Here is a 27,661-nt window from a genome sequence, read left to right as displayed (position 1 = left end):
TAATTATCTGTAATATTTCTTCTTATTGAAATCCCAGGATTGTTTGGGGAATAACTGAGCAGACAGGAGCCTATCTTACTGAGAACTGACCGGAACAGCTGACTAGAGCAGACAGGAGCCAGTCTTTCTGGGAACTGACCAGAGCAGACAGGAACCAATCTTTCTGGGTACTGACCAGAGCAGACAGGAGCCAATCTTTCTGGCAGCTGACCAGAGCAGACAGGAGTCAATCTTTCTGGGTACTGACTAGAGCAGACAGGAGCCAATCTTTCTGGCAACTGACATGGCCTGGATTTCTCGAAAAAATCTTAAGTCGAAAATTTTATTTATACAGTCAATTTAGTATTAAAATCTCAAAAATAAAAGAAAAATAAAAGTTAGTTTGAGATTTTTTCGAGAAATGCAGGCCAGTGCAGAAAGGAACCAATCTTTCTAGGAACTGACCAGAGCAAAAAGGGGCCAATCTTTCTGGGTACTGACCAGAGCAGACAGGAGCCAATCTTTCTGGCAACTGACCAGAGCAGGGAGGGGCCAATCTTTCTTGCAACTGACCAGAGCAGAGAGGGGCCAATCTTTCTGGGAACTGACCAGAGCAGAGAGGGGCCAATCTTTATGGGACTGACCAAAAACAGACTGGAGCCAATCTTTCTATAGGAACTGACCGGAACAGGGAAGCCGATCTTTCTGGGAACTGACCAGAATACAGCAGATAGATTTTTGACCTCATTAAATTAAACAAAATATGTCATATTCAAATATAGATTAGAGTAATACATTACCGGTAGATGTTATTTTCTAATTCAGAGCCAAAAAGTGAATACATGTTAAATGAAAGAAAGCTATTAAATGCACGGTTACCATAAACTGAAACACACTGGCTTACACACACGAGTCTGGTAGAAAATTACATTGAACAAATTTATGTAACAAGAGGAAGGGGTTATTGCACCTCTAAAATAATCAACGACACGAATAATTAGACTGTCAATTTTTCGGGACGACATGTCCCTTCCACAGGACAAAATTAATGAAAAGGTTTACATATAAGATGTGAAGGAAAGCTACACGTAGCCAGGGCCGTAACTGCCGATGAGGCAGACGAGGCAACTGCCTCGTCTGATTTTTTGGCAAAAAAGAAAATAAAATTATATAAATGTTATATTATAGGATATATGTTTAAAATGAAGACAAGCACCTTTGTCTTTGACACCATATTACGATTCTTTACATAGTACAAATGAAACACAAACATGATAAATTGGGATTTAAAAAGTGTCATTTTCAGTCGTAAAGTCAATCGGCGGCCCCCAATCCCCTGCCTCCCCTGATTTAGAACCCTACTTACGGCCCTGGTAGCAGTAACACTACCCTAAACATACGTTAACGCACACTGTATGCATACTGTCTACATGTTTGCTGTTTTTTTGGTTTGCTATATAATCAATATGTTTTCTAGACAGCGAATATTAGAGGGGGCGGGGAGGGAGGGAGGCAGGGAAAAAAGAGGTTTAGTGGGGAGGTTCTTGTACTTCTTTTTTTATAACTCCTTTCGGGGTTTTTTTTCTCTCCCTATTTTACCACTAATCTGCATTAAACTGATCGTACCGGATATACGTATTCGATGTCGTTCCCATTGTGTTTTGACAGACAAAAGAAACAATTTACAAATACACAAAATAAAGAATACACATTTGCAATATCGCGTAAGCCTATATGTATTATAACCGTTGTGCAGCGAGGCTGAACTGATGCTAGATAAATAATTTCTCTCTTTGTTGACTATATTTGACGGTAAAAGAGATTGGTTTTTTTTGGGGGGGGGGGGGGGCAGTGGATAGTGGTGGTTGTGTGCGCGTGCATGACGTGTGTATGTGTGTGTGTGTGTGCATGCTACAGTGATTTAAATCCGGATATTAGAACGCTACCGACAAGGTTTCTAATTTAGTGACCATCATTAGTTTCCCGTGGTTCCGAACATCGAACTAGGCGGCGTAGGCCTAGTGGAATTAATTTAGAAGTAACTTCAGTGTTGTTTTAGAATGAAAAGGGGATATTTTTCCATTTGATTTAAACATACTGAAATTTTAAAAGAACGTAGGTAAATCGATATCCCATTTTACATGTTTACTCCCTCCTTGATTCGAACACAGGCCCCTGTGCATACACAGGGTCTCGTCACGAATTAACCCTCTCTATTCTATATTTTCCAATTTTAATAAGACAAAAATTCGTGACGAGCCCCTGTGGTGCATACACCAACTGTAGGCCTACACTAATATCGGCTGAGATTCAGCTCAGTTGAATATTTGGACTAACGCCTTCACCGAATCTCGGAGCAGTCCACAGGGGCTCGTCACGAAATTTGTGTCTTATTGAAATTGGACATCGTCTATTCTATATTTATACAAGGGAGGAATCCCCAAAATCAGTAATTCAAATTTTCAATTGTCTCCTTTTTATATTTCAAGGCCGTTAAATCTTACAATCCCAGTCTCGATTGATCGAGGAAAGATCATAGTTTGTAAAAATACCTAATATCTGTTTGCACCAGCAATAAATTTGAAGAAGCAATGCATTTTCTGTCTCTTTAGAACCATCGGAACTTTTCCTCAATCACCCAAAATAGAAAACATGTTGTTATTGGTCAATTCAATTGTACACCAAAACCGAGTTCAAAGGCCTCTCGGTCACCTGAGTATCATATCCCATACATAGACCATGCATGTATTTAGTTTTTCTCACATATGTTTGAGAGCAGAGAACATTTTTAAAGATTATTTCTTAATAAAAAATATTTCCCTGTGCCTACAACATCTGCGATCAAAACATTATGACCCGATAGTACAGCATAAGAGCGAATTGAATTGACCAATGAGAACGTGTCTTCTATTTTGGGTGATTGAGGAAAAGTTCCTGTGGATAAAAAACAACAGAAAATGCATTGGTTCTTCATATTTATTGCCGGCACAAACAGATATTGGGTATTTTTACAAACTATGATCTTTCATCGATTGATCCCGCGCTTGTTATATTTTAAATCTTTGAAATTTAAAAAGGAGACGACTGAAAATTTGAAGTAGCGATTTTTGGGATTCCGGATTCCTCCCTTGTGTAAATATAAAATAGATAGGGTCAATTCATGACAAGCCCCTGTGAGCAGTCCTTCATAATTCATGTCTGGAAGTTTACTTTCAGCTTTGGCCGGTTCTACCAATCAATGCATGTGCACTTAAGCGATACTATTGTTCGCTTCAAATAAATTAGTTGACTGTTAAACTAACTCTCTATCACTATTTATTTTACATTGCTTACCATCTAGGTATGAAAATCCTAAAATGAAAATAGTCACTAAATTTTCCGTTCAAATGATAACTTCCATGGCACAATATTTTATCTCCTGAAATTGAAGAGTTCCTATAGTCTGTTTTATCTAGTTGCTGATACGTTTTATCTCCACATACCTACTTGTATATTGCTAATTTTAAGAACAAACTATAGGAACTTTTTCAGTTTTGGGAGATAAAATTTTGCACCATGGAAGTCGTCATTTGAACGGAAAAAGTGATAGTTTATTTTATGGAATTTACATACTTTGACGGTAAATAATGCAGCATTAATAGTGATACATATTTGGTTTGATAGTCAACTAACTTACTTGAAGTGAACAGCAATGTCACCTAAGTGCACATTAATTGCTAGAACCGGCCGAAGCTGAAAGTAATTTTCCAGACATGAAAGGATTGCTCTGAGAGTCGGTGAAGGCACCAGACCAAATATTCAGCCAAGCCGAATCTCAGCCAAGATTGGGGCTACAAATCTAACCTTATATATGTATAAGGTTAGATGTGTATTCATATATTTAAAACCCGAGCACCTGTGGTCCACTCTGTCAAGTGGGTTTCCTTTGGGTACTACAGTTTCCTCCCACAAAAATGACCCCCTAGTAGCACCAACATCTGTGCAAATCTGTAAATAGCTATTCATTGTTGTCATGTCCAACTTATTAAAATGACAGAGCTACCATTGGAGTGAGCACAGCTACATGTATATGAGTGGATCCAGAAATTTTTCCCCAGGGAAGTGGGTTCCACTCCATGCATTTTTAGGGGTTCAATTGAAACTATGGACTAACATTTAGTACTTTACAACTGAAAGTGTATACAAATATATTTATTTTCTACCTAACCCAGGGGTGGTGGGTTCAGATCCTCCATCCCCCCCCCCCCCCACAAACACACACAAATATATGTGTGCTTGATAGAGCCTCTACCATTCCAATGGAATTAAAATATTTGATATAAAACAAAATGGGTAAAATCTGTATTGTACTGAAGGATACAAAAAAATCTCTATTTAGCAGCAAGGTAGTGATTATCCTGAAAATTTATGTGATAATGTTTCAATTAAGGTTGCTCATTGCACTAAGCTTTGATTTAATAGCTCATTTGAGCGTCTCATATAAAGCATGATTTCACAGTCGATTGATTGATTGATTGTTTTTATGTTTTCTGCCACACTCAACAATTTTTCTGTTATCTGGTGGCGCCCAGTTTTTGTTGGTGGAAGAGATTACCCAGATACAATGTACCTGGGAAGAGACCACCGACCTTCCGAAAGTAAACTGGGAAACTTTCTCACTTACCGGTGCGAGCGGGATTCGAACCAGCGCCGACCAGAGGTGAGAGGCTGTGTGATTTTGAGCGCGATGCTCTAACCACTCGGCCATGGAGGCCCCCTTTCACCGTTGAAAGAGTGATACAAGCTATTTTTTTTTTTTTTGTAATTTTTTCTGGAATGATAAAAAAGGTGATTTCTTTGCAAATAAGAGATTTTAGAGTCCAAATTTCACTGTGATTTGATGCATGATATGAATATCTAATAAACCATGTCAAAAAGACTCAGACAGGCATTAAAACTATTTTTTTAGATAAAAAAAATATTTATGAAAAATTGAAAACATTATTTGTTAAGATCTTTTAAATCTATGGCTAAAATTTTCAAAATATATTAGAAAAAAGTTGTATCGGACAATGTACTTTCAAAAGAAATTGAAATGAAATGACCAAAATTCAGAAATATTGTGATTTTTCAAATTTGAACCAATCCCAATCGGAATTATGAAAAGTAGTCATAGAGAACAATGTAATCAGAAAACTACATTCCCTGGATGTAAAATGGTTTACAAATTAAATGAATTAATATAACAAAAACTAATTTCTTAATGTAAAGTGCATAAAATTAGGAACAATTATTTATAAACACGTTAGGCATATTGATCACAGTATTATCTTTGTAAACCTATACCTCATATGTATGATATTAAGGCATATTAGTCAACCATTAGGTTATCTTCTCGCAATCTTGAAATTGAAACAGGCCGCCATAACCATGATAACAATATACTTGGAGAAAATAGAGTGTGTAAATTCTGTAAAAATGACTTAGAGGACGAATACCACTTTGTATTGATAAATCAAATTTGTCCTCATTATGAGGAACTTGACATAAATATATATATCAAAAAGTATTATTGACAAAATCCATCTATTTTCTTTGTGCAATTGTTAAGTGTCCATAATGTACATGAACTTTGTAATTTAGGGAAATATTTATGTCTGGCACTTAAGTTGAGAGAAAACATTCTTGTTTAAAAGCTATTCTCCATAGATAACTTTAATAGATACAGTATATGTATATTTAAATTTATACATTGTCGTACAATGCTATATTTATAACTGATGATTGTACATTGCTTAACGTCCCTCTCAAGAATTTTTCACTCTTATGGAGACGTCATCATTGCCGGTGAAGGGCTGCAAATTCAGGCCTATGCTCAGCGCTTACAGCCTTTGAGTAGGGAGGGATCTTTATTGGGCCACACCTGCTGTGACACGGGGCCACAGTTTACACATGTGATAAGATGTATGTCGTAAGCAATAAAGAGATTTTTTATTGTATCACTCTTTCAATGGTGAAATCGTGTTTTATATGAGGTGGTCAAACGAGCCATTGAATAAAATGTTAGTAAGTGTAATGAGCCACCTTAACACAATAATTAAATATTTCAGCATTCACATAATAGTAAATAATAAAATTTCTACATTTCTTCTTTGCACTGGCTTGCTGCGCTTGGTATTAATTTAGATTTTAGCTACAAGAATTTACTGGTCTGCCAAGAACACAATTTGTTTGCAATATCCACCTTTTATGGTAATGAGATGTCATAAAATTTAATTCTTCATTACAGAAAAAGATACAATGTCAAAGAAAAAAACCTAAAACCAGTTCAATACAGAACAGCTTAAAAACTTAATTTGAACCAGACTTAATGAACTGCCAATACTTGATACAACAATGAACTCAATTGCACATGTTAAGGGGCAAGATCAAAGGCTCAATATCTGACAAAAAACTAAATTTACATATAGTTTTGACCTTTAAAACTAATTATGATGAACATTGAACCTGATCGATTAACAAGTAAAATCATGTGATTATAATTAACACTTTGTATTATACCTTTTCTACTGTTTATTCACAAATGAAATTGTACATTAAAACTATTAAATGTTCATTGAAAGATAAATATTATTATGTGGTCTTTTTGCTTTTTCCACTGAAGTGTAATCAATGTCGGATGACAGAAACTTATGGGGGATTTTTTCCCTCCTCCCCCTAACTATTTGAATTTAGATTTTTATCGAACATCGATCTTTTGATCTCGCCCCTAATGAATATATTGTTTTGATTGAGTAAGTAAAAAAAGAGTTATTCATATTGAAAACACATTTTGTCTTTTACCATTTTTACAGAACCCTAATATTTCTATGAATTCTGATGAAAGAGAGGCCATCATGTTTGAATCTGGACTTTTAATTCTGACTCATCCTGTTCCGATTCTGAGAAAAAATGTACAAGACATCCTGTCACGTGCAGCGAAGATAATCTCCAGTAAGCTGTATGTGCACATCCAGCCTAATCGGAGCACGAAACAGGAAACAGAGCCTCCCACCGCTAGGTTGATTCTCCCGGATAAAAATGTCCAGATGTTGATGACTGACATTTACTCATCCAGTGCCTCTATTTGTGGAAATATTGACATTTACGTATTGCTAGGAAATATAACCAATAGCGAAAACCATGCAACAAAATGTCGCTATAATCTTAGATCAAAATTAGAAGTAGTGCTTATGGATAACAATGCAGAATTTTCTGTGAATGAACAATATCTTACCAGATTTATCCAGAACACATTTCAACCCATTGAAAAGAACATAAAGTTTCAAAGTATTTGTGATATAAATTCAACGCCAGAACAGAGTTTTGAGGAGATTTCACACATACAGACATACAGGCAGGTGGTTCTTGGTGGAACCTTCGATCGGCTACATGTAGGACACAAGATTCTCCTGGGGGAGGGATGTTTGTTGGCAGACGACGGTCTCACTGTCGGTGTCACCACTGGAGAGATGAACCTTAGTAAGTGCCTTCAAATTGAGTTTCGTGGGGATCCGGGTTAAAATAGGTCCTCAGTACCCCTTGCTTGTCGTAAGAGGCGACTAAATGGGGCGGTCCTTCGGATCAGATAGTAAAAACCGAGGTCCCGTGTCACAGCAGGTGTGGTACGATAAAGATCCTTCCCTGCTCAAAGGCCGTAAGCGCCGAGCATAGGACTACATTTTGCAGCGCATCACCAGTAATGGTGACGTTTCCATTCGAGTGAAATATTCTCGAGTGGGACGTTAAGCAATATACAGCCATCCATCCATTGACATGGAAACAGTTGCTACTTGTTTTAACGACTCCAGTTTGTCATGATATGGATTTCAACCTGAATACTGACTTACATGTACATGTATCCACTACTGTGGGGCTGAAATGATTCACAGAAATATCGATATTATTCAATATAAACGCTTGATTCAATATTCGATTCATTGCCTCGATTTTTGGTTCAATACCTCTATTAATTGAAATTTGTGTTGTTGATTCTACTGGCAGAGGATGAAGTCACTATGAAATGTATATATAACTGAAAGGTGTGTGGAGAATTCAAAGTTATTCTGTAATGATTTAACTTTGCATGTAACATGCAGTTTGATTGGTTCATTCGACCTGATCAACATTCTCTATATCTATGTACAAAGTTGCTGTTTAATTTAGCTGTATGATGCCCTATGAATGACGTTTGTCTGTTCTGCTTCCATTTTGTTGCTGCCGCATTGTTGGTCTGCGCCATATTAAATTCATATTAATATTTTATTTTTTAGAATTATTCCTCAAATAAAACATGATTAACTGAATTCGATTATAAGGAATGAAAGGTGAAGATAACGAACAGTGATCAATCTCATTTTATAAATTGCTTTGCAGGTTTATTATAGTAAATACATAAACTGTACCAACTTACTTTGTATTGCATGAAAGAGGAGAAATTACTTTCATTTCTTAAATGTGTCGCACTAATTTTTTTCAATCAGAAAATTATTTGGAACATTGCATAACTTTTTGGATCTTTACTTTGGGAGGTTAAGATCTATATTGTCATTCATGACAGTGAATTCCATTCCTGAAATTGTCACCTTGTAAACAATAAATATTATAACATTTTCATCCCCAGAAAAATCCCTACCAGAGTTAATGCAGCCCACTGCAGACCGAATCCACTCAGTGGTGCAGTTCATCGAGACCGTAAAGCCGCAGATTGTTCACCGCGTGGTGCCCATCACAGACATGTTTGGCCCCACTATCACCGACCCGGATCTAGAGTGTATTATTGTCAGTGCAGAGACGATGAAAGGCGGCCAGATCGTGAACCAAGAGAGACAGAAAAAGGTAATCTGTTCATCTAACTGTCCATTGAACTCCATGGTATTGGTGATCGTATGATACATTTTTTATGAACTTTCAAATGTGAGTTTATTGACTCTCTTGAAATCCCTTGTCATACTTTATTTTCACAATTTGTCGTATTTACTAGGAAAACGTAATTTTCCGCAAATGTTCAGTTTGTTTATCATGCACTAAGTACATATATTAAAGAACTTCATTTCAGGCCAAGTCAACCTTGTGAATTTACTCGAAAATAAAGTTCTCAAAAGTAAAAAAAAGTTATACTTACAGAAACAAGTGACACTTTATGATTAATGTGAATAATACACACAATTAATATCAGAACTGTACAATGGGTGGATGCTGTACAGTGATCAGCGTGTGTTCTATTTGGGATCTATGGACTTGCAGTTTAAGAGAGTGGACTGTCTCAGCAGCTTTCATCACATTTACGCAATCTTATTAAATTCCAGAGTTTTTAAAATAAAAAAAAAATCCACTGGTTAATTGGATCGGTGAATTGATGAAATTTACTGGTCTGAACAAATATTACCGGTCATTATCTTAGTTACTTGAATGCAAAAAAACACCCCCCAAAAAAACCAAACTTTAAGACAAATTAATATTTAATCATCATCATCATCATCATCATCATCATCATCGGCATTTTGATTAACGTGCAGGATTAGGTGCATCTTCCACAACAGTGAGCTCCCTTCCAGGTAACTGGCTTGCTGCACGCATGGCAGACCTAACATTTGACTTCCAGGCATCTCTGTCCAATGGGTTAACATCACGAAGTTTCTACTCACGCTGGTCTTTTTCTAACTCTGTCTTCCTGGTTGTTGTCCTCCCTCTTTTTAGCTCACCTGAACCGAAGGTTCAAGTGAGCTTTTCTGATCACTTTTTGTCCGTCGTCTGTCTGTCTGTCCGTCTGTCCATCTGACTCTGTCTATCGTCTGTCTGTTAAACTTTTCACATTTTTGACTTCTTCTCCAGAACCACTGTGCCAATTTCAACCAAACATGGCCAAAAGCATCTCCAAATCCAAAAGCATCCTTGGGTGAAGGGCTTTCAAGTTTGTTCAAATGTCCCTTTCAAAGGGGAGATAATCACAAAAATGCAAAAATAGGGTGGGGTCATTTAAAAATCTTCTCAAGAACCACTGGGCCAGAAGAGCTGAAATTTACCTGAAAGCTTCCTGACATATTGCAGATTCAAGTTTGTTCAAATCATGGCCCCCGGTGGTAGGATGGGGCCACAAGGGGGGATCAAAGTTTTACATACAAATATATAGGGAAAAACTTTAAAAATCTTCTTCTCAAGAACCACTCAGCCAGAAAAGCTGAGATTTACATGAAAGCTTCCTGACATAATGCAGATTCAAGTTTGTTCAAATCATGGGCCCCTGGGGTTGGATGGGGCCACAAGGGGGGGATCAAAGTTTTACATACAAATATATAGGAAAAATCTTCTCAAGAACTACTGAGCCAGAAAAGCTGATTTTTACATGAAAACTTTCTGACATAGTGCAGATTCAAGTTTGTTCAAATCATGGCCCCCGGGGGTAGGATGGGGCCACAAGGGGGGGGATCAAAGTTTTACATACAAATATATAGTTAAAATCTTTTTCTCAATAACCACTGAGTCAGAAAAGCTGATATTTACAAGAAAACTTTCTGACATAGTGCAGATTCAAGTTTGTTCAAATCATGGCCCCCGGGGGGTAGGATGGGGCCACAAGTGGGGGGGGGGGGGGGGTCAAAGTTTTACATACAAATATAGGAAAAAGCTTTAAAAATCTTCTTCTCAAGAACCATTGGGCCAAAGAAGTTGACATTTACATGAAAGCTTTCTGACATAGTGTAGATTCAAGTTTGCAAAGGGTAGTTTGGGCCATAATAGGGACTAAGGTTTTACATGCAAATATATATGGAAAGTCTTCAGATATGGGCCAAAGTGACTCAGGTGAGCGATGTGGCCCATGGGCCTCTTGTTTATATTGAAGGCATTATTGATTGCGCCACTGGATCTAGCAACGTGCCCAAACCTGCGTAGCCTCTTCTCCTGCAGGATAGCGTCGAGGTCATCGATCCCAAGTCGTGCCAGTAGCTCGCTTGATCTGACACTAGCCATGTCTTCTGGCTTTACCCTGCAAATCTGTTTGACCATGGCTCTGTCATTTCGTCGTAGGCAAAGGAGGTCTGGTTTTGGCAAGGGCCACGTCTCACTTGCATACAGCATCGCGCTACGCACATATGTACTGTACAACCTGCCACGGGTCTTGTAGGAAAGATGACGGGAAGAGAGGACAGGCAGTAGTTCCCTGAATTTATTCCAGGCCGTCTTCACACGAGTGATTGTTGAGAGCACACATCCTCCAGCCGCAGGCAGCATGTCACCTAAGTAGCAGAAGGAAGCTACTACCTCTAGCTTGTCTGTTCCAACTTGAACTTCCTTCTGTGGCCTCCCATCTATTGGTCGAGCAGTTCCTAGGCATCTAGGGCAGCGGTAATTGGGATCCTCTTTCAAGTGCTTAAGGCCGCTGCACTTCTTATGTACCCAGTGCTTACATCCCTTGCAGTGTATACTGTTGCTGCCTACACCGGTACGACACACGGCACATGGGAATTTGCCCGAGCTCTGCAGAAGATCCAAGCCTGTGCCACAGATCATGATCTTGGTTTTCTTGGCATTGACTCTGAGTCCCTAATGTAAAGCCAAACTATTCACGGCCTCATGACTAGGATAAGAGTAGATTCCAATGGTCGAATACCATCCATGTGACTTCAAATGCCTTACTGAATAAGTCAAGTTCTTCTTGCAATGGCTGTGAAGGTACGCGAATTTGTGTGAACAGCAATGGCACCCCAAGCAGGAATAGTCTGCATGCAGTTTTCCAATAAATCTCATTGTCAGCATGACGAAGTTGAATTCACATAACAAACGTATTATTAGCAGCTTCCATATTTGCCTATAATACAAAAAAGTTTCGAAAAATACGAAAAAAAATCCTTTATATCGCATTTGCAGTGTCTATTCATTTTCATTTTATTTTAAAATTCAAATGTTTGGTACTCAATCCCAAATCATAAAAGCGCTTGAATTTATTCTTTTAAACACAGATGTTTAGTCAATTTTACAACTACATTTATCGTTTTATCGTTTACATTTTACCGGTCCTTTGGACCGATTACATACAAAAAATCAATGGACTTTAAAAATATTCAACGATTTTTCCAATGGGACTGGCTGATTTTAAAATCTCTGTTAAATTCTCATTTCAGAGTTATAAAGAGTTGGATGTGCATACTATTGATCTAGTTCAGGACCTTTGTCATGGTCAATATGAGGAGGCCAAAGTCAGCTCATCATCACTACGGAAACGGTTACTAGGGACAGTAATTAATCCAGTTAAGGTATTTTATTAAATTGGTGATAGCAAATTAAATGATACAGTGAACAGCTAATGTACTTAATGAATTCATGTTTACAGTGAAGTGATTTTCATTTTTCTTTGAGGCTAGGTTGGAGCCAGAATATGGGGTCGAATTTTTTCATGGTAATAAAGATTGCAAAAAATCTTTTTCAAAACTGCAACAATTGCAGCTTGCGATGACTTATTTTTTTGTACTACAGACAATTGGTCTACCATATTTCAATTTCTATATACCTGACGAATGTATTCTAGATGAACAGCAGATCGAGTTACAAATACGCTTGATGTATTTCATTTCTTCATGTACAGATCATCATTTACAACACTGTTTATGCATTGTTGATATTTTCTAAAGCCTAATTCATATAAGTAAGGGGAGGCAAATAATGAATAAATACAGATTGTCAGAAAGTGTGTAATTGTCTTATCTTGGAAAACTGTGTAATAGTCTTATTGTCAAAAAGTGTGTCATTATTTTGAAGACTGCATTGATTCACTCGATAGATAAATCGATTGTAGACAAATTATCTATGGATTTTATCTATCAGTCTACTGTTAATTTTACGTACTGTAACCTTGGTCTAAAGGTAGAGTGTTCGCCCCTTATGCGGAAGGTGGGGTTCGAATCCCAGCTGCAACAGACCTAGTGAGTCATTAAAACAGGTAGTGACAGTTCCATCGCCAAACGATGATGGCATCAAGTGTGAATATCATGGGTCCTCGGAGATGACCTTAAAAACGGATGCCCCGTTAATAGGTGTGGTACGCTAAAGAACCTTCACTGCTCAATTTCCGTAAATGCTGAGCATAAGCCTAAATTTGAAGCCTTCATTGGTCTTAGTGATGTCTCCATATGAGTAAGATATTCTGGAGAGGGATGTAAAACAAGATACAATCAATCAATGATTTTACATAGTGCAGCTGAATAACTGCAGGGTCGAGTTGGCTCAGGTGAGTGATGCGGTCGCTTGTTTACTATGGATTCTATTTTCTTCGTGAGACTTGTTGCATGATTCACAGAGAAGACATTTTTCTTTCCTTGTGAGACTTGTTGCATGATTCATGGAGAAGACAAGCACCACATAAGTGGTATCATTCAATCTTTCAGTCTCACACTTTCTACAGAGATGAGAAATAGGAAATGACTCTTATGGTCAATATCTTATCGTCTGAATTTGACTGTAACAATGTTCTGGACACAATAGAGGGAATTCCATTTGATCTTTCAGCCTCTAACTTGCTACAGACAATCGTAGATGGGAAGGAAAATTGCCTCTTGATATCCACTACACTAGGTCAAGGGTCGTAGTCATCGAATATTGTCCCAAAATATAATATTGAATAGTTAAAGAAGGGTTACTCTTTGAATGTTGTTCTTTTGGAAAGAGATAAATTCCGCTTTGCTGTACTCATGTTTTTATTTATTGTGATTTAATTATATTAAACTACAGTGAAAACTGCCTAATCTGACACCTGTGCAATCCATTTCACTGGGTATTCCGGTACTTATTTTCATTCTCAATTTCATATTTTGATTGTTTTTTTTTTTACATTGTTTAATCTGATACACTGTATTCTGACAAAAAATTTTGCTGCCTGGTGCATGTCAGATTAGACAGGTTTCACTGTACTTGATGTCTCCCAGTGAATGTCAGATTAGACAAATTTCACTGTATGTGTTAATCTTGTTTTGATAATCATATTATCCTCACATTGTAAAGTGCAATCATTTTAGGTTAACCAGAACATTCCATCATCTCCGTATGTACTTGGAGTGACTGGTGGCATTGCCAGCGGGAAGTCCGCTATTTGTAAACGACTGGAGAAGCTCGGAGCTGCAACTGTAGACTGTGATAAACTAGGTTATTACACATGTACAGTAAATCACTGTTACAGCGAACACACTTATAATGAATTCCCATTTACAGTGAAACACAGTTACAGCGAACACACTTATAATGAATTTACACTTACAGTAAAACACAGTTACAGCGAACACACTTATAACGAATTTATGCTTACAGCTAAACACCGTTACAGTGAACACACTTATAACGAATTCACACTTACAGTAAAACACCGTTACAGTGAACACACTTATAACGAATTTATGCTTACAGCTAAACACAGTTACAGTGAACACATAACGAATTTACACTTACAGTAAAACACAGTTACAGTGAACACATAACGAATTTACACTTACAGTAAAACACAGTTACAGTGAACACACTTATAACGAATTTATGCTTACAGCTAAACACAGTTACAGTGAACACACTTATAACAAATTTATGCTTACAGCTAAACACAGTTACAGTGAACACACTTATAACGAATTTATGCTTACAGCTAAACACAGTTACAGTGAACACACTTATAACAAATTTATGCTTACAGCTAAACACAGTTACTGTGAACACACTTATAACAAATTTATGCTTATAGTAAAACACAGTTATAGTGAAGACATGTATAACGAATTCATACTTACAGCAAAATGAATTTTATTCACTGCAGATCTAAAAGATATCATAAACTCATTGGATATAACAAATTACTTTTACAACAAACCAAATTTGTTCATCCCCAGCACTTCACTGTAAATGGCTAGCGATGTTAGGGGAAGTGCTAGAATGTTAAAAGTTGGGGAGGAATACATTATTGCAGCTAGGAGATTCTCTAGCAGTATTTTGAAATGTCTAGGTCCAAGGTCTGGAGTATATGCCCACAGGGTGGGGCTAAATGTAATGATTAAATCTGTGATGGATAATCTTCTCTTTTGTGCTTGATTATCTGGCAGACAAATTGAAACAGAAGGATTAGTTAGAATGAATAAGAAAGTCTCTACAAATTTTTTTGAAATTTTGAAATTCATCTTTCCTGGGTCAGTGATTCAGGCCTAAAGGCAAAATAGTTCAGACAGTAAAACTCAAAGTACTCAGTTCTGAAGGTTATTTCCTTGTTTTGTTTGCAGGTCATAAGGCGTACGTGAAAGGTACCCCAGGCTACGACAAAGTAGTCAGTTCCTTCGGTACAGGTATTTTGGACGATCGTGGGGAGGTTCACAGAAGAGCATTGGGAGCCATTGTATTCAGTGATGAGGCAGGTGTCACTAATGGCTGTTCCATTAAAACGTATGGGATACCCATATCCAGGGAAAGCTGTTTTTAAAAAATCTCTGGGTGGTTCACACTGGTAGGTTGTTGATTCTATGGTGGGTGGATTTGCATGAAAATTGCTTCTATGGGTTGTTATTTTACCAAACCATATAACCGGTGAGAAAGTTATCAGAAGAACACACAACTGACAGAGGCAATCCGGGTGTTCTGTAAATTATGCTTGAAATGGAATTGCATGTATTGAATACTGAAATAAAGTTAATATCAAGATGAAAAAAATATTTTGTGCTGTATAATAGGGAAAAAAATATAGATTTGGGAGTATTTTAAATTCTACTATTTGAATAAATCATATTGCTTCAATTGGTGCTTATAAAGCTTCATTATTTGCCTCTTTGGGTGGATAGGAGTGTACCAAAATCACTTCTATGGGTGGTCACCCTATTTTTCAAGTGCCCCCCCCCCCCTTCCCCATTCCATGTACGTTTTACTGGAACAGTCCTTAGAAAACTTAGAGGATTTTGCATATTGAAATATTTCACAATGAAGTCAAAAATCATTTTTAATCACAATTGAGCTCCTTCGTGGTAATTATTGGAGTGTTTTTCAGACAAAGATGCAAATGTTGAATGACATTGTTTGGCCAGAGATAGCCAAACTGGCCCAAGAAGAGGTCAGAAAATATAGCAAAGGTTAGTGTGTTTTCTGGTTTGATATTAAAATATACATATATAAATTTGCCTTCATTACAGGAAATATTTGTTATATAGGACCTTTTTATTGTGTTTTCAAAATTTAGCACAGCTGCAGTTCATAGTTACTATATGGCTAATTACTAGAAGTGCTGAATATAATGACATATTATGAGGGTCTATTTCTCAAAAAACATTTTCAAAGATGGAACAGAATTAGATTGATATAACCAAGCGACATAGGTTTTAATATTAAATTTATTAAGAACTAAAGGCAATGGCAGATCTGAAATTAACAAATCACACACCACATTACATATGCAACAAAATATACAATTACATAAATTCATATTCGTATTTCCCTTTAAAGAAGTCAAAATATTCCAATGAAATGTATATGATCGACTTTATTACTTTACTTCAAAAAGTAACAAAATTTATAGTCCTTGATCAAAAAACGGTCATTTCATAGTAGAGAAATATACTGATAAAAAAATAGTTCAACGTACATAATTATCAATCAGTTAATAATAAACATTTCAAATATATACCTTAAGGTGTGGCACAACGGGCAGCTACACGTATAGGTCTACTCCCTCTAAAACAAATTTACCGCACTGATGAAAAAGCCCGCGAAACTTATTTATAGAAGAAAAAGTTATTAAACTGGTTTTAGCTAGAGTGAGTGAATTCCTACAACCAACCTGGCCAATAGAATGTTGTGAATAGATTTCATTCAATTAATATAGCACAGCTTAGTATTGAAAAATGTAGAAAATTCAATTAGATATAAAGATCACCCTGCCACACTTACAAACAAAAGTACTTGACATACAGGATCCAAACAGGAGTAAATACATGTGGGTTATGATATCTGAACCATTCGTTCAATTAAATTATGCACTGGGAGACGATTTTTTGTCAGAATATTACAGTGTGTCAGAATAAACAGTATAAAAAACAATTAAAATATAAAATTGAGAATGAAAATCAGGGTCGGATTGTCCAGGGAAATGGATTGCACAGGTGTTGGATTAGGCAGTTTTCACTGTAAACACAGGTGTCGGATTAGGCAGTTTTCGCTGTAAACACAGGTGTCAGATTGGGCAGTTTTCACTGTAAACACAGGTGTCGGATTAGGCAGTTTTCACTGTAAACACAGGTGTCGGATTAGGCAGTTTTCACTGTAAACACAGGTGTCGGATTAGGCAGTTTTCACTGTAAACACAGGTGTCGGATTAGGCAGTTTTCACTGTATAATGAATGTCTTTCGTAAAGTACAATAAATTAAAAAATTCTAGAAAGCAGAAATGAAATTATACTAAACAAATTCAACTAATAAACCGAAACATGAAAAGTCAAATTATCAAATTAATGAAATGAGTAGAATTGAGAATAGAAATCAGTGTTGAATTGTTCAGGGAAATGGATTGCACAGGTGTCGGATTAGGCAGTTTTAACTGTATGTAATCCACGACAACTAGTGTTAGATACATGTAGATGTATTGTTGATTTTGTCATTTTCATTTTCTTAGAAGGTAAGACAATAGTGGTGTTGGAGGCAGCAATTTTGCTAAGGGCAGGCTGGGAGGACCTGTGTCATGAGGTGTGGGGATGTGTGATTTCTGTACAGGAGGTAGGTACTGTCATGTGATGTGTGATTTCTGTACAGGAGGTAGATATTGTCATGTGATGTGTGATTTCTTTACAGGAGATAGATACTGTCATGTAATTTCTGTACAGGAGGTAGATACTGTCATGTGATGTGTGATTTCTGTACAGGAGGTAGATATTGTCATGTGATGTGTGATTTCTGTACAGGAGGTAGGTACTGTCATGTGATGTGTGATTTCTGTACAGGAGGTAGGTACTGTCATGTGATGTGCGATTTTGTCACAGGTCAACAGTGAAGACCATTGAGGGCATTGATAATAACCTATAATTAACTTCACAGTGAGTCATTGATAATAGGTGATCTCATTAAAAAATAATCCAGATGGCCAGGCTAGTGTTTTTACAACAATTAATTAACACCAGGTCTGACAGGAAAGGAGACTCAAGTTGAAAGGTCAATTAGATATTACTGTCTGAATGAATGAACCAAAATATAGTGGAAAAAGGCATTTTGTTGTACAAAAAAACCATCTGGATCCAAGAAACAGAATTTCAGGTAAACGAGAAAAAATAGTGTTAAAAAATTCCATTCTCAAGAAAAATGGCCTGGATGCAGAAGCATCAAGATAATCTGGTGTCCAATAATTGAAGGTCCACAGTACAATATTTTTATGCCCCCCTTTGAAAAAGAGGGGGCATATTGTTTTGCAACTGTCGGTCGGTCGGTCTGTAGACCACATGTTGTCCGCTCAATATCTTGAGAACCATTCACTTGATGATAATGATATTTCATATGTGGATTGGTTATGAGTGGAAGATGACCCCTATTGTTTTTCAGGTCAAAAGGTCAAAGGTCAAGGGTAAATCTACTCTGGACAGGAATATAATGTCCACTCAATATCTCGAGAACCCTTTGCTTGAAAGACATCAAACTTGGCACACTGGTACATCCTAAGGAGTAGATGACCCCTGTTGATTTTGAGGTCATATGGTCAAGGGTCAAACTGGGCATAGGAATATACTGACCATTCAATGTCTAGAGAACCCTTTGCTTGACAGACATCAAACTTGGTACACCAGTACATCTTCAGAAGAAGATGACCCTATTGATTTTGAGGTCACATGGTCAAAGATCAAGGGTCAAACTGGACATAGGAATATAATGTCTGCTCAATATCTTGAGAACCCTTTACTTGACAGACATCAAACTTAGTACACTGGTAGATCTGCAGGAGAAGATGACTCTTATTGATTTTGAGGTCACATGGTCAAAGGTCAAGGGTCAAACTAGACGTGGGAATATACTGTCTGCTCAGTATCTTGAGAACCCTCTTCTTGACAGACATCAAACTTGGTACACTTATACGTCTTCAGGAGAAGATGACCCCTATAGATTTTAAGGTCACATGGGCAAAGGTCAAGGGTCACACTGGACATAGGAATATATTGTCCGTTTAATATCTTGAGAACCCTTTGCCTGACAAACATCAAACTTGCTACACTGGTACGTATTCAGGAGATGACCCCTAATGATTTTGAGGTCATATGTGCAAAGGTCAAGGGTCAAACTGGACATAGGAATATACTGTCCATTCAATATCTTGAGAACCCTTTGCTTGACAGACATCAAACTGGGTACACTGGTACATCTTCAGGAGAAGATGATCCCTATTAATTTTGAGGTCACATGTTTAAAGGTCAAGGGTCAACCTGGACATTGGAATATACTGTCTGCTCAATATCTTCAGAACCCTTTGCTTGACAGACATCAAACTTTAAATAGTACACTGGTGTATATTCAAGAGAAGATGAACCCTATTGATTTTGAGGTCACATGGTCAAAGGTCAAGGGTCAAACTGGACATAGTAATATACTGTCCACTCAATATCTTGATAACCCTTTTACTTGACAGACATCAAACTTAGTACACTGGTACATCTTCAGAAGAGGATGACCCATATTGATTTTGAGGTCAAAAGTCAATAGTTGAACTGAACATTGTAATATACTGTCTTCTATATTTTAAGAATTATTTGCTTGATTGACACATACCAAACTTGGTACACTGGTACAACATAAGGAGTAGATGACCCCTATTGAATTTTAGGTCACATGGTCAATTCACTCTTGACATAGGAAAATATTGTCTGCTCAATATTTTGAATTGATGATGATACCATCAATTAAATGAGGTGTGTGTATAACCCTTTTAAAACATCTCTTGTTATATGCAAGATTTGATAGCTCTGCTCAGGGATGATGCTATAAACAAACTGAAATCTAAACTTCATCAGTTTGCCAGATAATCTATATACATTCTTTATTGTTCAGAAGATTAATTGTAAAAAGAATTTTCCTATGTCAAATATCAAACCCCTTTTGTGGCCCCACACAGTGCCCGTGCTGTGAAGAAACTTGAATCTACACTACCTGACGATGTTTGCATATAAAATGGGTGTAGTACTGTAGTAGTTGATTGTATGTTGTTTAACGTCCCTCTCGAGAATCTTTCATTCATATGGGGGCCTCAGTTTTTGTGATCTCATCCGAAGGACTGCCCCATTTAGTTGTCTCTTATGACAAGCAAGGGGGTACTGAGGACCTATTCTAACCCGGATCCCCTTGGGACTGTATTGTAGTAGTACTGGCTTTGGAAAATGTGAATCACGGTACTGTATTGTAGTAGTACTGGCTTTGGAAAAGGTGAATCATGGGACTGTATTGTAGTAGTACTGGCTTTGGAAAATGTGAATCACAGTACTGTATTTTATTAGTACTGGCTTTGGAAAATGTGAATCACGGGACTGTATTTTATTAGTACTGGCTTTGGAAAATGTGAATCACGGGACTGTATTTTATTAGTACTGGCTTTGGAAAATGTGAATCACGGGACTGTATTTTATTAGTACTGGCTTTGGAAAATGTGAATCACGGGACTGTATTTTATTAGTACTGGCTTTGGAAAATGTGAATCACGGGACTGTATTGTAGTAATACTACACTACAAGGCTTTGGGAAATGTGAATATGCTATCACAGAAGACTTGTTTACACTGTAGGCAATAAGCTTTGGGAAATGTGAATGTTCTATTACAGAAGACTTGTTTACACTGTAGGCAATAAAAAGACTGGAGGATAGAAATAACCTACCACAAGAGGAGGCGTTAAAGAGAATAAAACTAGGAACCACCAACGAGGAGCTTGTCAGTAAATCTAATGTCATTCTGTGTTCTCAGTGGGAATACGAGTATACTCAGCAACAGGTAAGCTGTACACATTAATATGAGTACACTCAGCAACAGGTAAGCTGTACACATTAATATGAGTACACTCAGCAACAGGTAAGCTGTACACATTAATATGAGTACACTCAGCAACAGGTAAGCTGTACAGAGTTTATACATGAGCTGTACACATTCTATACATGAGCTGTACACATTCTATACATGAGCTGTACACATTCTATACATAAGCTGTACACATTCTCTATATAATCTGTACATATTCCATACATGAGCTGTACACTTTCTATACATGAGCTGTACACATTCTACACATGAGCTGTACATGTTCTATACATGAGCTGTACACATTCTGTACATGAGCTGTACACAGTCTACACATGAGCTGTACACATTCTTCACATGAGCTGTACATATTCTATACATGAGCTGTACACATTCTACACATGAGCTGTACACATTCTACACATGAGCTGTACACATTCTACACATGAGTTGTACACATTCTATACATGAGCTGTACACATTCTATACATGAGCTGTACACATTATGTACATGAGCTGTACACATTATGTACATGAGCTGTACACATTCTTCACATGAGCTGTACACATTCTACACATGAGCTGTACACATTCTACACATGAGCTGTACACATTCTACACATGAGCTGTACACATTCTATACATGAGCTGTACACATTATGTACATGAGCTGTACACATTATGTACATGAGCTGTACACATTATGTACATGAGCTGTACACATTCTTCACATGAGCTGTACACATTCTTCACATGAGCTGTACACATTCTACACATGAGTTGTACACATTCTATACATGAGCTGTACACATTCTATACATGAGCTGTACACATTATGTACATGAGCTGTACACATTATGTACATGAGCTGTACACATTATGTACATGAGCTGTACACATTCTTCACATGAGCTGTACACATTCTACACATGAGCTGTACACATTCTACACATGAGTTGTACACATTCTATACATGAGCTGTACACATTCTATACATGAGCTGTACACATTATGTACATGAGCTGTACACATTATGTACACGAGCTGTACACATTATGTACATGAGCTGTACACATTCTTCACATGAGCTGTACACATTCTACACATGAGTTGTACACATTCTACACATGAGTTGTACACATTCTACACATGAGTTGTACACATTCTATACATGAGCTGTACACATTCTATACATGAGCTGTACACATTATGTACATGAGCTGTACACATTATGTACATGAGCTGTACACATTCTTCACATGAGCTGTACACATTCTACACATGAGCTGTACACATTCTACACATGAGCTGTACACATTCTACACATGAGCTGTACACATTATGTACATGAGTTGTACAGAGTCTATACATGAGCTGTACACATTCTACACATGAGTTGTACACATTCTATACATGAGCTGTACACATTATGTACATGAGCTGTACACATTATGTACATGAGCTGTACACATTCTTCACATGAGCTGTACACATTCTTCACATGAGCTGTACACATTCTACACATGAGCTGTACACATTCTACACATGAGTTGTACACATTCTACACATGAGTTGTACACATTCTATACATGAGCTGTACACATTCTGTACATGAGCTGTACACATTATGTACATGAGCTGTACACATTATGTACATGAGCTGTACACATTCTTCACATGAGCTGTACACATTCTACACATGAGCTGTACACATTCTACACATGAGTTGTACACATTCTACACATGAGCTGTACACATTCTACACATGAGCTGTACACATTATGTACATGAGCTGTACACATTATGTACATGAGCTGTACACATTCTGTACATGAGTTGTACAGAGTCTATACATGAGTTGTACACATTCTATACATGAACTGTACACATTCTATACATGAGTTGTACAGAGTCTATACATGAGCTGTACACATTCTACACATGAGCTGTACATATTCTATTTATGAGCTGTACACATTCTACATATGAGCTGTACATATTCTACATATGAGCTGTACATATTCTATACATGAGCTGTACACATTCTACACATGAGCTGTACACATTCTATACGTGAGTTGTACACATTCTAATCATGAGCTGTACACATTCTATACAGGAGCTATACAAATTCTATACATGAGTTGTACAGAGTCTATACATGAGCTGTACACATTCTATACATGAGCTGTACACATTCTATACAGGAACTGTACAAATTCTATACATGAGCTGTACACATTCTATACATGAGCTGTACAAATTCTATACATGAACTGTACATATTCTATACATGAGCTGTACATTGTATATATTTTACCCAAGTTTCTTCATTGCATGAAGGATTGATTTTTATTGAAATAAATAAGATATTAGTTTCCACCTGTTTCAGGTTGAAAAAGCATGGAAACTACTTCAGGATCGACTTCCTTCTCAAATGAAGTCAAATTACTGATTTACAATTTTCCATATCTCAAACAAGAGGAGACAACTGCAATGGAGGGCTATCCAAGATTTGTAATATTGGGAAGAAGAAAACATACAAATGTAATCCCAATGCCATATACATATAGACGTGTATCAATATTTAAAGACAATATCAAGATAATATGCATTTTCGCTTGCATGCATGAAAGAAAAGAAATGTTATATTCAATGAAAAGATTCTTTCCAGGGGATCTTTTCAATTTCACAAAATCGTTTTGATTTGTAATAAACTTGTGATATTTGTGTATAGTTTTCAATGAGAATAAATTGAAATGATTACTATATATACAGAAAATCAAAGTGCGTTAATGAATGAGGAAAGACAGAAGATGACATGGTTATGGTTTTTTCTTTTCTTAAACAATATTTCGGCTTCAATTACTCATACAATTGAATCAAGCACTCGTCGTTTTCCGTAACCGGTAAGAAGACTTTCGTTGCGTAAGCGGGTTATGCAAATTTTTTCTGCATTAATTGCTACCTTCATCACCCGATGAAAAAACAAAGAATGACATTTTATTGTTTATATTTATATTTTTATGCATTGTTTTAAAATATTCACGTCTCGCACCAGTACAGCAGCAAGGACAATGTGAAGGTGTTCTGCGAATGGGCCGACCTTTCTCCCAGCGAACCTCAGACAGATGCTGCCTCAGACAGAACCGCTGGCCTAGAGAGGGCCTGTCTTGCCCAAAGGAATTTTAACACTTGCCATTTTCAAAGGAGACCGCTTCCAACATCTCATCGCTGCTCGCGAGCGCTGCCATCAAGCCGCCGCCACATGCGCTTCCACAAATGAAAACACAACAAGTCGTCATCCTCGGCTTTCGAGAGATTATCGAGCTTGGTTTTTACGCTCCGTCGAGAATTTTTCAATTATGAATATTGAGACGTCACCAGCTGTAGGTGAAGTACCACAAAGCAGCGAGGGTTCTTTATCGTGCCAACGTCTGCAGCGATACGGGACCTTTGAAAGACCTGTGATTTTCACTTCTATAAATGCTGAGCGTTTGGCGAAGGTGCAATTACTACCTATTTTAACGTCTTCAGGTTTCACGCGGCCATGACACGAGCTCACGACCTCCCGGTTACAAAGAGAACGCTCTACCACTGAGCTACCGCGACCGGTGAGACTACCAAGAAGATTGTAGCGAAACAATAACTAGGATTTATCATTTCCCCATGCGCACTTTAGGTATCACACCGGTAATTGTCCAATCAAAATGAACTTGTCAATTGTAGTTGAAGAGTTCGATATATTTAAAGAAATATTTTTTTCCTTGCGCGATTTTTCTCATTTCCTCTTCTTCTTTTCTCTTAATTTTTGCACCCCTGATTAGGAAATTTTGTGTAATTTGTAGAAATAACCAAGTGTATACAAAGGAACTATTTGCTGTTGGTAGCTGAGGCTACTTCCTGAGGTGTACTCCGGCTGTTTACACACATGTAAAAAACACGTGGATTTGAGGGTAGTCTTGTTTGCGGGTAATTTATTTTCGAAAATGCCGCGTAGGGTGGTGTTTTTCTGGTGTCGGCAGACGAGATAGGTAACATAGAACTTTTCTGACTGCGTTATTTGGCATCAATTCTGTAAACTGATTTTTAATGAATTTTTTTCCTCTATAGTAATATATAGTGAAAATAATTACCGGTGTGATACCTTTAATACAAGCACAAATAGATCGGCCATTCCGATAACAACTTTGTCATGGACGACCACGTGGTCGGATACTCGCGGTTCATTTTCTCCATCACGAGAAGAAGCTTAATCAGTGAGATAAACCATATACTGATCAACACCTTGTATATACTGATCAACACCTTGTATATTCTGGATTTTACAGGTGTGCTGATTTCAGTACAATTCTTATTATATTCTGGGGGGGGGGGGGGGGGGGGGGGGAATAGAACTTTGAAACTGATTGATATATCAGTAAATCCATATAAATAACATATATTAACATAGATACTAAGATATCTCACAAGTGGTACCGGTCATCTCAAAAGCTTACAGAAGGTATAAACTGACTATACTCAGAACGACTTGTGAGGGTGATCGGTGGGGAAATAACATATTTTGGATAAATTTTTAGTTCTGTATAAAATAATTTCATTCTAAAGGGGGAAGGGGATATGTACATAAGATTTATACAAGCTATCCACACTTGAGGTGCTTGTGCATCTACACAATGTGTCATTAACTACAAAGTTTCACGAAATTCTGTTGAGCGGTCTCAGAGGAGTTGCGCTGACAAGAAAAGGGACTGACCGACGGGTCAAAAACATTACACCCCCACAACTTCGTTGCGTGGGGTAAAATTACTAAGCTGTTGAAAAATGTTTCCGGGTATGAATGTCATTCGTTTGGTCTCAATTGCCAAAGTATTGAACTCCGGGGTAAATTTTCAACCCGGGTCAAATTTTCATCATACCGATTTTCAAAAAATTAATTTTTTTTTTACAATCTGCTTTCATTTCTGTCGGGATTCCGAGTCGTCAAGGTATCCGTACTATATTTGTCAAAATTCACGCACCTGCAATGCATTCATGAGAAAATGACTATCATTCGTATCGCTTTCACACTGCGCTGACTCAGCTCATGTATGTACACCTATCTGTTTGTCTGTAAATGTTTCACTGATAAATTTTAGATAAAGTCGTCCTATTACAAGTCATGCCGAACTGGTACTAGTATTTAACCTATGCACGGTTTATTAGTACTTCAAGGAATGAATTTCATTTTTGGAAATACATAAGGGTATGAATTGCAATGCTTCACGTCAGCATACTTTTTATGAAGCGCTAATGCTTTATGTAAATGAAATTCATTTTTTAACAATAAACTCTTATATAATGTAAGGTATAAGTCTAAAGATCATTATACAGTACATATTTATTATCCTTACATTCTACTTTTAATTTCCGTCGGAAATTTCAGCCGTTAAGATAGAGCAATACATTTATCTGGATTCATACGCCCCATTAATCACAACTGCAGTGTATTGATGAGGAAGTGACTATAATTACAATTCATAAAAATATCAAAGACAAAAAATAATTTTAAAAAATGCATATGATTGATCGTATATTACTTTACGTTCCGCTCGAAAATATTTCACTCATATTATGGAGACGTCACCATTGCCGGTGAAGGGCTGCTAAATTCACCTTTTGATTTAGGCCTTTGCTCGGCGCTTATGGCCTTTGAACAGGGAGGGATCTTTATCGTGCCATACCTACTGTGACACGGGACCTCGGTATTTGCAGTCTCACCCGAAGGACCGCCCTATTTAGTCGCCTCTTGTGACAAGCAAGGGGTACTGAGGACCTATTCTAACTCGGATCCCCACGGGAGGGATATGTAAATCGTTAAGAAACATGTTTTTATTTTGGAAAATACACGAGGGCATAAACTCCGACGCTCCACGTTATCATTACACTTTGTAAAAATATCAAAGGCAAAAATACTGGAAATGTAAATAGTGTAGAGGCTTCTCATCACCACGGTCATTCGTGTACAGTGTTTTGCATATCTCTATTTTCATTGTTAGTGGAACAGAATGCGCACAGATTTCCTTCCACTAACAATGAAACAGTTGTGGAAAAAAATACTTTCACTTTCAAAGACGACTTATAAAACTTCAATATTGTAATTTGATAAAAATCTCTTTGATTATCAAATATATATGTACAGCAATACAGGGTAACGGATTGCTGAAGTACGTCGACATTCTTTTCCCGTTTTAAATTTTTACCTTTTGCATGGATGGACCTAACTGCTTAGTATTGTTGCTTATCTTTGCAAATGAGCAAAACTTGTTTTTAACCAGATTTGACACCGATGATTTACATAAATCACCTTTCACTTAATTTTTTTGTAGGGTCTCTAAAACGAAGAAAAAGAGTATTTTTCCTCAGAAAACAAAATGCTAACTTTTTATCAGTTGGGGTGCTTTTCTGGGGTTGGTCGTATTGGGAAAAAAGAAAAGAAAAGATGACTGTAGGGTTGGTGAGTGATGGTGATATTTTGTTCTATACACGCTTTGAATCGCATTGCCGTACTTGTTCTAAACATCCTGACACCACCCCGCTAGCTGTAGGGCAAAAATTAAGATCCACCCATATCTACGCAAGTAGTAGTACCCGGAACAGATATAGAATTTAATTCAATATTTAATCATACATTTA

At 37.2% G+C, this 27,661-nt stretch overlaps 1 protein-coding gene across 2 annotated transcripts; it reads left to right on the top strand.

Annotated features, from left to right (window-relative positions):
- Nucleotides 1-1,955: 1,955 nt before the first annotated feature.
- Nucleotides 1,956-23,716, top strand: LOC125665542 (bifunctional coenzyme A synthase-like). Of its 2 annotated transcripts, none has more exons than XM_056152283.1 (10): nt 1,956-2,017; nt 6,813-7,479; nt 8,621-8,835; nt 12,120-12,251; nt 14,007-14,133; nt 15,249-15,376; nt 16,004-16,085; nt 17,621-17,721; nt 20,816-20,962; nt 23,379-23,716. In XM_056152283.1, the coding sequence occupies exons 2-10, from the start codon at nt 6,828-6,830 to the stop codon at nt 23,439-23,441; spliced, it is 1,647 nt and encodes a 548-aa protein (XP_056008258.1). In that variant the 5' UTR covers nt 1,956-2,017; nt 6,813-6,827; the 3' UTR covers nt 23,442-23,716. The 2 variants fall into 2 exon arrangements, with proteins under 2 accessions (XP_056008258.1, XP_056008257.1); XM_056152282.1 differs by lacking the exon at nt 1,956-2,017 and adding an exon at nt 4,780-4,806.
- Nucleotides 23,717-27,661: the final 3,945 nt, after the last annotated feature.

The sequence above is a fragment of the Ostrea edulis genome, chromosome 10 (genome assembly GCF_947568905.1).
Source record: "Ostrea edulis chromosome 10, xbOstEdul1.1, whole genome shotgun sequence".
In the NCBI taxonomy this organism is placed as follows: domain Eukaryota; kingdom Metazoa; phylum Mollusca; class Bivalvia; order Ostreida; family Ostreidae; genus Ostrea; species Ostrea edulis.
Note: the sequence above shows the minus strand (reverse complement) of the source record. Positions and strands in the feature narration are given on the sequence as shown.

What these genes read in the sequence shown, in the direction of transcription:
- LOC125665542 (XM_056152282.1), top strand. An exon ending in ACCAAGAGAGACAGAAAAAG is followed by an intron (nt 8,836 to 12,119) that starts GTAATCTGTTCA and finishes TTCTCATTTCAG; the next exon opens with AGTTATAAAGAGTTGGATGT. An exon ending in TGTAGACTGTGATAAACTAG is followed by an intron (nt 14,134 to 15,248) that starts GTTATTACACAT and finishes TTTTGTTTGCAG; the next exon opens with GTCATAAGGCGTACGTGAAA.